General features: G+C 36.5%; 1 protein-coding gene across 1 annotated transcript; it reads right to left on the reverse strand.

Annotated features, from left to right (window-relative positions):
- Positions 1 to 2,059: 2,059 nt before the first annotated feature.
- Positions 2,060 to 12,246, reverse strand: LOC132064864 (extensin). Its single transcript, XM_059458013.1, has 7 exons — positions 12,034 to 12,246; positions 11,827 to 11,931; positions 11,464 to 11,590; positions 11,300 to 11,371; positions 2,863 to 2,908; positions 2,455 to 2,764; positions 2,060 to 2,375 (listed from the first exon to the last, which is right to left on the reverse strand). Exons 1-7 carry the CDS (start codon positions 12,077 to 12,079, stop codon positions 2,338 to 2,340), a joined length of 744 nt encoding a protein of 247 aa, XP_059313996.1. The 5' UTR covers positions 12,080 to 12,246; the 3' UTR covers positions 2,060 to 2,337.
- Positions 12,247 to 12,803: the final 557 nt, after the last annotated feature.

Genomic DNA, 12,803 nt, shown 5'->3' on the forward strand with positions numbered 1-12,803 from the left:
ACTAAATACTAATACTCCTAGCCTAGTGATAATTAAGGAAGTAAACATTTGGTAAAAGCAACCGGCAAACATTAGCAATCTTTAATACCGCAATTTATAAAAAAGACTCATTCAAGATAAAACCACAGTCAACTTTGGTGATCAGATGACCAGTTGGTTCAAAATTAAATTATGCTAACGTCAAATCACATAACAAAAAAGAAAAAATCAACTTAATTGTCTAAAAAACGATAATCCGTCTAGGCCCTTTCATAACCAAGAGTTTATGGATGATTATCAAAAAACTAATGTCATGGTAATAAAAAGAGTTCCTAACGATCGTTCGTTCTGTAACTAATCGAATCAAATATACAGTTCTCTTTTACAAAAAGTGTATGATGGCATAACGAAAATAATTTTTATTTGAATAAGCACTTCTTACTTCTAAAAGAGGACCACCCATGACTTTGTTAATATCAACAGAATTTTATTACTCTAGTGAATTAAAACCCCACTAAAACTTGTAGCAATGGTGAAAATATGGATTAGGTTGGCTATTAGTTGATGCATTTGCAATTAAGAGAATGGGATAATGGCCAGCCTAAACCAACTAAGAAAGTAAAGAGGAGATGAGACAGAGTTAGTTATACAGCTGTGTTTATAGTGTTAACTTAAGGTTATAATATTGCATCATAAATTTTTAGATGAAAAGTAAAAATGCCTGGCAATCACTAACATCCCAACACAAAAAATGACCATCTCCTTTCAAAAGTCAAAATAGGCCCCCCATGACATGTAATTTGGGGGGTTGTTGGTTCATTTCACTCCAAAGTACCGTACCAGATCGCCTATTCCATATCCATTCCATCATTTCTCTTCTCTTCCAAATCTCTATAATTCCCTGTTTAACCTGATTTATCAATTATCATGAGGCAAACAATTACTTGTATCCCTCTCTAATGTCAGATAAGTTTTTATATGTAAATCATTACGACAAGAACTAATTAGCAACTTGATAGAAAAGGCAAATCCTGTGGTATAAGTGAACTACATTGATCCTATAAAAAAAACACTTATGTTATTAATGTTAGCTATAAACTATTTAGCGCGATGAATTTCATATCACATTTTTTATATTTTTGGTAGTGATTTGAACTTTTACGATTGCAAGTCACAAGCCCACATGAGAATTTGACAAAAGTCAGAAGGGAAATGTGCTTTTTTCTAAAACTAGTGAAAAGTATAAGCACCATCTGAGGTTGACTGTTCAAAGACTTTTGAATCTAATTCATATTGCTCTAATGTAATGGGACACAACTAGAAGCCACACTCCCTTGAAAGGGCAATGATAGTGGAACACCGAAAGCCACCTCATAAACTTTATACAGTGAAATGTTGAATCTTATTTGCCAGAGTACAAAGACTTTTTAAAATTTAGCGGTTTAAGATGGTTAAAACGACCAATTGATTTTTCTAGTTCATGTGTCTATTCATCCTGTTTATTGCAGAAGTCAACCTGATGTGACACGACTATCATCATCATGAACAGCCGCATTTTTGTCCTGAGAAAGAAACATTACATAGATAATATCTTCAGTAAGTTTGCATTTAAATGGAGCAACAGCTCTAACTTGTTTGGAATTGAGATATAATTGTCGCGGATTTGTGGTGCTGTACTTCTTCTTAACAGGATGCTCGTTGAAGGCAAACAGAAAATGAGATGGCAAAGAACAAATATCCACTTGACACACATTTTTTGCACACAAACTAGAGAAGGAAGTCAACATTGAATATTTTCCATTCAAAATTTAACCCACCAAAACTATAACATCAATTGCTGTCATCCAACAGAATTAACGTTAAATGATGAAAGCCATAGTATAGGCTAATAAATGTGACAAATCTATAGTATAGCTATGCTCTTCTTCATTCAATTTTTAAAGTTAGCTTTGAATGTTTCAACAGAAATATAAATGACTGAAGAATATAGTAATCTGAATTATATCGTGAAGTAAATAACCCTTCTGCGATTGCTCAGTTGCGAGGCCTCTTCCAACTATCAAACGCGGTGGAATCAATCTGATACAAGAATTTCCTTATATTCCATGTAAGGACCATAAAAACAGGCAACAACACTAATAAGCTTGTCTTGTTTCTTTCCTAAGATTGTATAGAAAACAGTTCAGCACAAACGATAACAAACAAGTCATCCAAGTCTTTAATTTTCGATGTTTTACAAAAATAAAAATGCCTAAGCAAAACCTGTTCAGTGAAAACCTATATGCACATTTGTTTTTCCCTTTTTTACATAAGCAACTTATATGCACATTCTTCACCCATGCATGTAGGAATCTGGCCTCAGTAGGGTCGTGGAGGATATGTTCCAGGGTATGGACCTGATTAAAAAAGAGAAACAAGCTAGTCAGTCAAGGAAAAGGTAAAAGGAGGAAAAAACTGTGTCTTACAAGTAGTTACCTGGAGGATAAGAGTAGTCGTTTGATGGTGGTGGATAAGACACAGGAGGATATGCTGAAGGTGGTGGATAAGCTGGTGGGTAAGCAGTCGATTGAGGAGGAGGAGGATAAGCAGCCGATTGAGGAGGAGGATAAGGGGTTGGGGGATATGCAGTCAAATGAGGCGGGTATGCAGGATATGGAGACGGTGTTTGATAAGCTGTTGCTGGTGGATAACAAGCTGCATGTGGTGGAGGAGTGGAGTACATAGGTGTATGAGGCTGCTGTGCTGCATATGGTGGAGCTGATGGAGCATAGCTTGTTGCCGGCTTCTGGATATTCAAAGAGAAAACAGGTCAAGGATATATTAGAAAGATCAGGCTCTCTGAGGACCAGAGCAGGGGGGGTTACAGATCAGAGTACTACTTACATTGGCGTTAGCATAGTGCATTATCAGCCGAACTTCTCCTGCATGCCTGTAAAAGAAGGAATAACAAAAGCCTCAACACTTCTGCTCCTATCTGTCAAATCTTTTTAACTCCAGTATAAGCGGTGAAACTTCACTAAAACAAATCCGAGAGATACAGATACTCCAGAAAATGGAAAACTAGCTATTTACCTCTCATATGAGATGTTGAAATTAAGGAGTTGCTAAATTAGGAAAGAGATATTTTTCTGAAACAGGTTAAAAAGGAAAGAAATACAAATAATTTGAAACATAGAAAGTAATAATTCCATCAAGGTTTGGGACAGCAAACTAACCCACTTCCCATACCAGTGCTATGTGATGGACCACCAAAAAGTTCATCCCTCGGTTGACTTTGGCTCAAGGCCAAACAGCCCACAAAAAGTTTCTTTCCAACAATCTAGAAATATCAAACCTCAACTATAAGCTACAACTCTACACCCGACTTGAGGCCTTCCCCATTCCCCAAGATAAACTATTATATCTGCCATTGGTTTTTGCCAACACTTAATGCATGTCTAAAGGGATAGATTGGCTCCTTGTGAAAATTGACTGATCCATGAACTGGCGGGGAGAAAAAGTTCTTGTAGTGACACTCGTTCTGATAAATTTTCAGAAAAGGGATGAACCCGGCAAACTATAGTTTGCTAAATTTAATATGAACTATAGTTTGCTAAATTTAATATGCAAATAAAAAAAGAAAGACGAAAATGTTTACGCTGTAGGCCCTTATGCAAAGTAGTTAACAACATAAATTATACAAGCTCATCATTAAATAAAAATAGGCAAGGTATAAACTGCATGGAACAGTGAGTCATACTTTGCACAATACAAAGTGAACTAAATACCACGGAACAGTCAACCTCTAATATTCTTTTAAGTAGGTTTGATAACATCTTCCACCAACCAATAAAGTCGTTTCAGAACTAGAAAGAAAAGAAAATAGAGAAGGATAACTACTATCAAAATTGGCACAGGAATACCAACTAACTTAACCCAATCCCATCTTGGAGTCCGGAACCAAAATGCCCCCAAAAAAAACATTTTGAGCCAAAATACCCCAACAAAAAAATATATTTCCAAACCACCTTTAGCGCAGTAATTTACTGCACTAAAGCACTTAACAGGGACGGCTCCGCTAAGTGCTATAGCGCAGTAATTTACTGCGCTATAGTGTGCCTCTTTTTTTTCGGCCCTTTTGGTTAACCCTTCTTCCGTTACACTTTTTAACGTACATTGACCATAAATTAATCATGCTTCGGGACCCCGAAACTTCAATATTTATATAGAACCCTACTTATTTTTGTGCGATTAATAAGGTAGGATCAATACATCAAGAATACACAAAAGTTCGGATGGCCGTTTTAGTGATTGAAAAGTGCTCGAACGCCATTTTTGTTTGAAGGCTCGGTGACATTAGCTTGAAGTTCTTTACGAATACTTAAACGTGTTCATTAATAATTAATCAAAAGTTAGTCAAAATGGCAGCATTCATACCAAAAAAAAAAAAAAAAAAAAAAAAAAATTAATTAAATTGCATCATTCATAACCTTGAGTAGATGAAAATACTTAACATACTAATATTCTTCAAAATAACAAAGATAATGATAAATTAAACTTAAAACTAAAATCACAACATTCTTAACTCCTCAATATCATCCTCAGAAAATATTGGCGGTTTCTTAAGACACATCGTTTTTGAGTGCTAGTTTTCTCACCGGTTGATGATTTTGTTCTTCGCCAACTTTAGCATGTAAAATCTACATCGTCTTGCAAGCATTCGTTTGTTGTTTTCTTTTCTAATCTCTTTGCACAAGCTCGCAAGTTTCGGACCTACTTGAGGTATGGTTAAATGCACCTTGTTGGGATTGAGCGTTGAGATTTTTCAAGTCACGAACAAGACGTTCGATTCGGCAAGCCAACGTGACCATTCTCGCGTAAACCGCAATAATATTCCCGCGGATACGAATATTTCACACCGCAGTAAATCATCATTACGCTCTATAAGAAGGGGATTTAGCTCATCTAGTTTGAAATCACCGGTATCGCTCGAAAACCGCTATGATTTGAACTCTCATCATCATCGCTATTTGGTTCTTTTGGAAGGAGTAAAGACCAAACTGAGTTTCTACTACTCGACATTGACCAAGGACTTATATAGTTGGGGATTTAGCTCATCTAGTTTGAAATCACTGGTATCGCTCGAAAAACTGCTATGATTTGAACTCTCATCATCACTGTTATTTGGTTCTTTTGGAAGGAGTAAAGACCAAACTGAGTTTCTACTACTCGACATTGACCAAGGACTTATATAGTTGGGGATTTAGCTCATCTAGTTTGAAATCACTGGTATCGCTCGAAAACCTATGATTCAACTCTCATCATCACTGCTATTTGGTTCTTTTGGAAGGAGTAAAGACTAAACTGAGTTTCTACTACTCGACATTGACCAAGGACTTATATAGTTGCAAACCCCCAAGTACCCTCGGGGGGGGGGGGGGGGGGAGGGTCTTTATGACCCTACCTACTTACCTTATTGTAAGAAAAATATTAATCTTCATCGGACATTTCACAAGTCCGAATCCTACTGGATCTAAATCTTGTGCTACCATGTATACCATATTCTACCCTATGGTAACGTATTTGCATCCGATTGTTCTCTTCGCGAAAACGATTAAGAGCCAAATTAAACTCTTGTGGAGTTCCGCGAGGCATTGACATAGCACGTTTTTTTGGGCATTTTAAGCCCTACTGACGCTAACTTGTGCTCCAGCCTCCCTAACACGCCAATCACACTCCTCTCATTTTATTATTGTATTCTCGATTGAATCTATCGTTAGGGTTATTTGAGTAATGAAAATCATCATCATCTAATTCCCAGTGTCCTACCTATCGCTTCAAATATGTTTCTTTGAGTGAACGATATAACACGACTAATATCTCTAAATTGGTCAAAAAATAACATAGTAACTCAAATTTTGTGCTGAATGTTGTGTGGTTTGTAACAACTATTCGTCAAATTACGTTATATAAAGTTTGATTCGAATCATGACGTTTTTTCGTTTGATGATTGAGGTGACAATATCTTTGCGGGTATAAGCGCAAGATAAAATCTTGCGTTATACCGGATAACGCATTAAATTACATCGCGTTATACGGTCATGTAAGATTTTTTATCTTTGCGTTGGAATGACGAATAACGCGAGCAATTTTCTTCGCGCTATTCTCGGGAACCCGCCATAACGCAGCTTATTTCATGCATTATGCAACACTCCGCACTTAATTTGATTTGACGTAATACTTTGCAAGACAATCGTAATTGCGTACAACGCGTGGTTCTATATTCAAACTTCAAATCCTATTAATACCGAGTTCGTATCGTGCAAAAAGGCAAAAAAAGCAAAAAATTCGAAGTTTCATCTAGTTTTTTTGCATTTTGTATTCCTCCCAAATTATTCAAAATATGGCGAGATGTTCCAAGAATTAGAGTTTCTTTATTCGGACGACAAATTATATTTGAGGAAAATAATTTAGCGCTATGATTCTTCCCCAAAATACCATGTTAAGTTTCCACTTGACTTAAAATTCTCAAAACTACTCCAAGCCTTGTATAATAGACTACAAGTTAGTAGAAGTGATTTTGATCTAAAAATAATTGGAAAATATCCAATGTCATTTACGCGCAAGGTGTAACTAGTTATGGACAAAGGGTACATTCAAGACGATGATTCTTTGATCGATTATTTGAAGGCGCCTTATGATTATAGGCAATAACTTTAAACGTCCAAATGTATATAGAGAAGGTCCCCATTAGTCGACTTGAATTCATGGCTGGGCTCCTGGGAAGCGAAATAGACCTCGTCGGGAAGCTCCGTCTATAATTCGGCCGAAATCACTCAAGCGGACCTACTTATCAACACAATTACCCCGATACGAGTACCTATGAAAGCATTTTGACTAGCCAAATGCCTCGAATAGTTTAAGTCGGAATTTGACGGCAATGGTAAATATTCATTTTTTACAATATTATTATTATTATTATTATTATTATTATTATTATTATTATTATTATTATTATTATTATGTGTAGTGGCACTTGAATGCTACTAATGATGTCGATTATATTATTTGGTGGGTTATACACCGATATGGATCATATCGGACGGTCTCCTCAATCGGGATGGATGAATCAGGTTGGAACATCCTCAGCCTATCCAACAACTCAAAGCGACGGTCCTTCCTCAAGTTTCGGTGCAGTTGATTACTATCGGTACGTCTATTTTTTTTAACATCAATAGTGTTATTTGATGTGTAGTAGTTAAAACACCCTAATTTCTTATGTAGGAAGAATGTGGTGGACTGGTGGTTGCACCAAATTATAGGCAAAGGCACAACATGGATGGTCCCATTATCCGAATTATATAGTGACATCATCCAAATGAGCGATAGTGAGGAATACCTAATGCGGAGGAAAGTGACGATGAGCAAAGTGACGATGAGATTGAGGTTGGAACTAATCCTCAACATTAAGTAGAATCACAGAAGACATGATGAACGGTCAGACACGCAGGAGGAACCGAATTCACATCAACCATTTGAACAAAGAAATGAGTCGACTCCGGTTCGCCCGCAAAGTCAATTTCAACAAAGAAGAGTCGACCCCGATTCGGTGGCATTCCGACGAGATCCCCATCTTGATCATCTTCAAGATCGCCCGTATGCCTTTGTCTTTAATAGGGAGGATGATCATATTCGGCGAAGTTTGTGGAAGAGCTTGATCCGGTAAAACAAAAGGCTCATATTGAAAAAGGGGATGATTTTCGGCTCGAAAAAATCATTACGCAAGGTCGTTAAGATTTATTGCATCCGGGGGACGAGGGAGTTTAAAGTTGACGATTCCACACGAAAACTTTGCGATCGTCCGCAAGCGAAAATATCAAGGCGCGAACGGATGCTCCGTGGTAAGGAACCGTTGAAAAGATGTGGACTATTTCAAAGTTCTACACAAAGCACACTTGTGATATGGGTGACGTCCCAGATGATCATTGCAATCTAGATACTAATTTGATTGCGCGTTTATTAATTGGCGACATTAGAGAAAACCTAAGGTATCCCCTTCGCCTAAGTTTATTTTATTTTTAGTGTTAATATAATGTTCCTCATTGTTATATGCTGATATTTCAACTTTTTTAGGTTTCCTATTAAAGATTGTATTAGAGTCGTCCTGAAAGTATATAGCAAAACTGTTACTAGGAGGAAGGCGTATCTTGGGCGTAGGCGTGCACACGAGATAGTCTTCGGCAATTAGGGAGAGGCTCTTTCAAGACGTTGCCGAGATACATGGCGGCTCACAACACTTCAATCATGGTACCGTTGTTGAATGGAAGCTCAAATCGAAGCCCGGCGTGCCAGAATATTTTTAATTTTGTGTTTTAGCCTTCAAACCATGCATCGATGGTTTTGCTCATTGTCGGCTTTGTAATATCAATACGGGAACACATGTGTACGGGAAGTATGACATAAAGGCGCTAATAAAGAAGCTGAATGATGCAAATGGAGCTATATTCCCTCTAGCTTTTGCAATTGCAGCTTATGAGAGCATTAGTACGTGGCGTATGTTTTTGGACTACTTAAGGCAACACGTCATTAAGGATCGCATGGGAATATGTGTGATATCAGACAGACATGTTGGCATATCGCACAATATGTTCAATTTGCGGTGGCGGCCACCCTCGCGTACCATTGTTATTGTTTAAGGCTTTTGAAGGCAAACTTCCAAAAGGCATATCGAATCCAAGACTTTGCAATTGGATGTGGCGGCAACGGAACAGCATCGAGAAGAAGTTTAACTGCCAGAGATGGACATTATTAGGCGGCGATCGAGGAAGCCTTCACCGGTTGAATGCACCGATAAAGACAAATGGACATTACACCGGGATGAAGGTGAGCGATGGGTATCGCCGACAACAAACGTACTCCGAGTCATTCAATGGCTTGTTGAAATATGCACGGGACTACCGGTCCGCAATGTATGAGAATGACATTTAAGCAGGTTGTGGAGCGGTTCGTCGATGATCAAAAGAGGCCAAAGCACATGTAACAAGAAAGGTCTAAGACGAATGCCAAAACCGTCAAAACGTTTCGAGTACCACAAATATAAGGCTCGAAACATGGCCGGATGGAGTACAACCCCGCAGAGCGCATATTTGAACTCACAAATTATTAAGGCACCAAGGTAAAAGGTAACGTCCACACACTTTGTGAGATTCCAAGAACATGCACATGCGACAAGTTGGCAATCATATCACATGCCATGTTCTCACGCTACCTTCAAGTGTTTTATCACAATCGGAAAGAACGCCTCCCCGTATACGGGCCGAGGAATATACATTGAAAATTATGCAAGAACGTATTATTGGGAAGCGTTCTACCCACTTCGTAAGAGTTATCACACGGATCCATTTTCAATGGTTCCAAATAAAGCATTTATCCGTAAATTCGAAAGAATGCATACTCGCGTATTCATAATGAAACGGATGTTTCACCGGGAGATACACTCGAAAATGCTCATTTTGCAATTATGTTGGTCATGATAAGCGCAAATCGTTCCCTTACGGCATGGTGGTCAAACTACATCTCGCGGTGAAAAGTACCTCTCGGTGCGGAGGAAACTTTTCGTGCGGAAGTACCTCTAGTGGTGGTATTATCTCGCGGTGGTGGCGTAAGATCAACTCAAGGGCATTAATTAATGAATGTTTTTTAAGTTTTTTTTCTTACTTTGATGATTGTATTTTTAAAAGTTTGGGTTTCTTATTAATGAACAAGTTTAAGTATTTTCATCTACTCAAGGTTATGAATGATGCAATTTAATTAAGTTTTTTTTTTTGTATGAATGCTGCCATTTTGACTAACTTTTGATTAATTATTAATGAACAAGTTTAAGTATTCGTAAAGAACTTCAAGCTAATGTCACCGAGCCTTCAAACGAAAATGGCGTTCGAGCACTTTTCAACCACTAAAACGGCTATCCGAACTTTTGTGTATCCTTGATGTATTGATCCTACCTTATTAATCGCACAAAAATAAGTAGGGTTTTATATAAAATATTGAAGTTTCGGGGTCCCGAAACATGATTAATCTATGGTCAAAGTACGTTAAAAAGTGTAATCGAAGAAGGGTTAACCAAAAGGGCCGAAAAAAAAAAAAAAAAAGAGGAATACTATAGCGCAGTAAATTACTGCGCTAAAGGTAGTTTGGTAACATTTTTTTTTTTTTTTTTAATTGGGGTATTTTGGTTCAAAATGTTTTTTTTGGGGGGCATTTTGGTTCCGGACTCCTCCCATCTTGCTGGAAGACAGTATGTTAATTGCCCCTTGTATCCTTTGAACTTGACACAAGTGACGATGTTTATTATTAACAGGAAGTTAGTGATCTAGCAAGGCTGATGGGATTATTTTTGTAAGTCTTTAGTTACGTATTGTTTTCTTGGCATTACCAATAAGTGATTCTCATATCTGTTTAAATGTAATTACACGGATGGTCCTAGATCCTTCAGGTTTCTCAATGGCTTAAGGATACTTGTCCTTGATCACTGTAAAATATAGTGGTTTGTACTAATGTTCCACTGTTTAATCAAATCTCTTTTATTTACCCATAACTAAGAATGTAGGTGTACTGGGTTTCTCTCTTCTCTGCTTTAGATTATGCAGGTCCTTCAGTGTAGGTGCTGCTAACAGCTAACAACAGACTCATTATTGTTGTGTTAGGGAAAACCAATCTTAAGCATCTCTTATGAAACGACTCTTATAAGGTTTGTACGTGACCACATTTTATCATAAAAAATATCTAGATACTAAGCTCTCCGCGGTTTCTCAAACAACAAGTGACCTCAACCACTACCACAGTGAGTTTTTAAGCCTAAAAGTAAAAACAAACCTATGATTAGCTTTTCGAGAAATTTCTGGAAACACAATTTCAACTAAATCTTTCAAATTGTTATTTTACTATGTTCAGCTCTATGTATTCCTCTTATTACATTTAATCTTAAAAAGTACAAAAATCTTTTAAGAAAAAATCATTTAAGAGAGTTCAAGGAAATAAGCATAGGAGATAATACTAAACTTTGTCAAAGCAGGATGTTCTGGAATTACTAAGCATCCCATCGCTATTCAAGCTAGTAATAAAGAAAAAAGAGGCAACTTTGGGTTCAAGTATTTATGAATGGCAAAGCAGTCGGAAGAAATCAAAGTAGTTATTCAATCTAGTTTAGGTGACTGAACGAAAGGGTAAACAGGGTCCTAAGGTAACAAAAACTTGAGTTTGTCAACAAAAAGAGCACTAATATACAAATTGCCACTAACCTTAACCCAAAAAAAAAAAAACACATAACTGATAAATTTACCTGCCAGTCTTGGTCTGGATTGGCCAAGCAGTATCATCATATCCCATTGAAAGAACTTTCTGTAGTTGAATCCTAAAATCAGCAAATTCTACAAATATCAGCACTCTCAATTAAAAAAAACACAACAAAAATTACAAAGAAGAAAACAAATGGAGATAAATTACTTTCCGCTCCCTATGAAATCATCATACGTAACGGTATTGCTATTCCAGACCACAACATTAATCTCTCTCAACCCTTCAATGAGCGTAAACACGAATTTCTCTTGAAATGTAGGGTTCTTGCCACCATCTACATATAATTCCAGGACAAACCAATAACAAAGGCGTCAACTTTCCCAGATTACAATACAAAAGAACAAAAAATTACAAGAGATAATAAAACTCGAATTTCTCTTGAAATATGGGGGTTTTACCACCATCTACATATAATTCCAGGACAACTCAATAACAAAAAGCGTCAACTTTTTCCCAAATTACAATACAAAAGAACAAACATAATTAAAAAATAAAAAAATAAAAAATCACCTGTACAGGTACGAGTACGAAATTTGGAGCTAGCATATTCAAGACAAACATAAGGATCTTGCCTTGCAATCCATTCAGTGTCCTTCAATTTATTGCAAGAAACCACTGCAAGAATAATAAAGGGTATTTCATTTAAAAGAGAATTCTTCAAAGGGTAATTAATTTTTATAATAAAGAAAAGGAGAAAGTAATGAAACTCTCAAATACCTGTGACTTCAAGAAGTTGGCCTTGGATGCCAGATATCATCGACATGGAAGTTAGCAGAATAGCAAGAAATTGGGTTTAATTTTTACTTTCTTGAATTTGCTAAGCTGATGAATTTATAGGGATAAACAGGAATTTATTTAGAAGGTTAGAAGGAATATGTTCTGCCAATAAGCAGTTTCTTTTTTGTTTTTAGAAAACCCCAGAAAGGAGTTAAAAATTACTACTATATAGAAGCACCACTTTGGTGCACTTTTTGGTCGTCCGTCTGTGGGCCCCAAAAAAAAAATTGTGGGCCCACATATTATTAAACACAAATCAACTAATATTTAAAAAAAAAAAAAAAAAAATTAGGTCCCCATATTAAACACAAACCAACCAATATTAAAAAAATAAACAATGTCAAAAAAAACGTGCAGATTTTGTATTAAGTAGAAATCTTAATATAATAAAGTTTTAGATACGGAACATAAACTACAATTTAGTTGTGGGCCCACATATTAAACACAAACCAACCAATATTAAAAAAAAAAAAAAAAAGGTAAAAAAAGTGCAACCCACCGTCTCCAAACTCACGGGCAAAAAAAAAGTGGATCCCATATTAACAAAATCAAGCAACATAAAAAAAAAGTGAATCCCATATTAAAAAACAAACAATGTAAAAAAAAAGGTGCAAATTTTGTATTCGTAACAAACACTAATATAATAAAGTTTTATATACGGATCACAAACTACAATGTTATATTAATCGTGTTTTGAACATTAAAAAAAA

This window comes from Lycium ferocissimum, chromosome 7 (assembly GCF_029784015.1).
Source record: "Lycium ferocissimum isolate CSIRO_LF1 chromosome 7, AGI_CSIRO_Lferr_CH_V1, whole genome shotgun sequence".
NCBI lineage: Eukaryota > Viridiplantae > Streptophyta > Magnoliopsida > Solanales > Solanaceae > Lycium > Lycium ferocissimum.